General features: G+C 35.7%; 1 protein-coding gene across 1 annotated transcript in view; it reads right to left on the bottom strand.

The window, feature by feature from the left end:
* Positions 1 to 1,786, bottom strand: part of LOC106941086 (membrane primary amine oxidase-like) — a gene marked incomplete at its 5' end in the record, with an annotated part of 7,523 nt that extends 5,737 nt beyond the window's left edge. Inside the window, one exon of the mRNA XM_015024028.1 lies at positions 1,695 to 1,786. Coding sequence (XP_014879514.1) covers positions 1,695 to 1,786 — 92 coding nt within the window. The remainder of the gene's footprint in view (positions 1 to 1,694) is intronic.
* Between the last annotated feature and the right edge of the window lie 570 nt (positions 1,787 to 2,356).

Below are 2,356 nucleotides of genomic sequence, written 5' to 3'. Positions count from 1 at the left end.
TATCTTAGCACATTTACATTTCCTAAACATTATTTGTTATATTTGCATACATAAGGTTGAGAAGTAACAAAAAAAAATTATGGGAAAATTAAAACCCATTTTGTCCCTATTCTCAAGAATCACTGAATAGCGATACATGGAAGTCCTGGTTGTCTTGGGTAACCAAAGGGAAGTGAGAATCATCTGATTCAAACCTGGAGTGACCAGAAAGCAAAGGTTTGTCCTGGGATGGAGGAAATATAAATAAACTGAGTATTTCTGTACATGACACAAGTCTGACTTATGACAGAAGTCTGATACGTGAAAAGAAATTGTGGGAGTACAATCCTTAAGCCACTCCAAATTGCCTCCAACATGCAGAATTACAATTCTGGAATTTTAGAAAAAGCTTGAAGGCTGTAAAGCTTTTACATTTTTTTTTGTTGTTGAAGGTATTTCTTGCAGTGGTGGGCTGTCAGGACCTGCTGGCCTAAACGCTATCAGAATCGCTAACATATATCTCTAACATATATCTGCAACCTAAATTACTAATCCGCCCTAATTATATTGGAAAAGGAAAAAGTTTTTTTTATGTAGTAGATTGAAAATAATCTATTACTGCAATGTGATTAAAAAAAGAAACTATGTATGTCACTAAACAAGGAAAAATCCAAACAACTTCAAGCTCCATTTCATCTAAAAGATTACATAGTTTCATTATATCCCAAAAGACTACTTTGTCTTTGGTTCCCAGAGTTTCTAAAAGTAGCACCCATGGGATAGTTTGTTTTAACTGCAGTCCTGTGACATTCTTACTAGTAGGCAGGATGTAGACAGCAGCAGAGTAAGTGAGATCTCCCCACAGAGAGATGTAGTCTCCACATGGGGTCAGTCTATGAGAAAATGTATGAAATTTCTAGTGGACCAAGCAACACAACTCTCATTAATTTTATTATTTACTAGACAATGTCCAAATGCACTGATCAACTTGGATTTTTCTTTTTTTAAAGTCTAATACCAATACACTTTAAAAGAGATACAATATACAAAATCACATTTTTTAGCCAATAAATACATTTCCTTGGAGTTTGAGTGTCTAGGAGTGCAAAAGCATAAAATTTATTCTCTCCCAGAGTTGCATAGAAATCTTTATATTCTTTTTGAGTTATACTTTTCAAACTGTTCATTTTTCTATATTTACTATAATGTTTTGACATCACTGTATTTGCTGTTGAACTGCTTAAAAAAGGTCATGACTTTCAGCTAATCAGTTTTGTGAGTCTGTCATTTTTTTTCTTTGAAGCAATTTTATAGTCCAAGTTCAGATATGCCATTTTGACTTGCAAGGAGACAAGTCAAAATGTTCGGTTCCAGCACATATTAATGCACAGGATTCTTTACATTGGCCCCCAGCATCAGAACCTCTTCAAAGTGTCAGGTTGACTTTTATTTTTCAAGGGAATGTACCTATGGAGGACCAAAACCGACATAATAAGAAATAAAAGAATAAGTATATAAATAAAAGAATAAATATATATCTGACATAATAAGAAATAAAAGAATAAATATATAAATAAAATAATAAATATATATTTTGATAAGAATTAAAAGCACAAATATATATTTTGATAAGAAATAAAAGCATAAATATATATTTAGTTTTTAATTTTTCTTACACATGAGTTTTGTCAAGAAAATTAGATATTTTGCCTTACCTTCTTTTGCTTCTCCATTTTCTGCTCGCTGTATTTCTGCTTACTGTTTTTCCGTTTGTTGTATTTCTGCTTGCTGTTATTCTGCTGCATCGTTATGTTAATGAGGAGAGCTGCCTTCTATGTCTACTGTTGGCCAATAGAGCTTTAGAACCAACGTCACTGCGTCAGACGTTGTGGGGCGTTTAGGTGCAGTAGCTCTGTGCACAGACCAAAGCAAATTTTATCCCGGCTACAGTGAAGTGAACCTCCGAGCGATTGAGGAGGGAGCTAGAGAACGACTGGCCGAAATTAGCTTTCATAAATCGGATCAACCTTGAGCTAAACGCCGCTTGCTCGGCGGATATTGGAAAATCCAATATCCAACTCGAAACTAACTTCACTGCAGTCGGTAACACAACAAAACCACAGAGATAAAGTTTGTTTTGGTGTGTGGCATGCAAAGATGGCACCGAGCGACTGCACCTAAACGCCCCACAACGTCTGACGCAGTGACGTTGGTTCCAAAGCTCTATCGGCCAATAGCAGACATAGAAGGCAGCTCTCCTTATTAACATTAACGATGCAGCAGAAAACAGCAAACGGAAAAACAGCAAACAGAAATACAGCGAGCAGAAAAGGGAGAAGCAAAAAAATGCTTCTCCCTTTTCTGCTCGCTGTATTTC

This window comes from Poecilia latipinna, unplaced genomic scaffold (assembly GCF_001443285.1).
Source record: "Poecilia latipinna isolate Pla-1442-1.1 unplaced genomic scaffold, P_latipinna-1.0 Scaffold3491, whole genome shotgun sequence".
In the NCBI taxonomy this organism is placed as follows: Eukaryota; Metazoa; Chordata; class Actinopteri; order Cyprinodontiformes; family Poeciliidae; genus Poecilia; species Poecilia latipinna.
The sequence above is the reverse complement of the archived record's forward strand: the minus strand, read 5'-3'. Positions and strand labels throughout refer to the sequence as shown.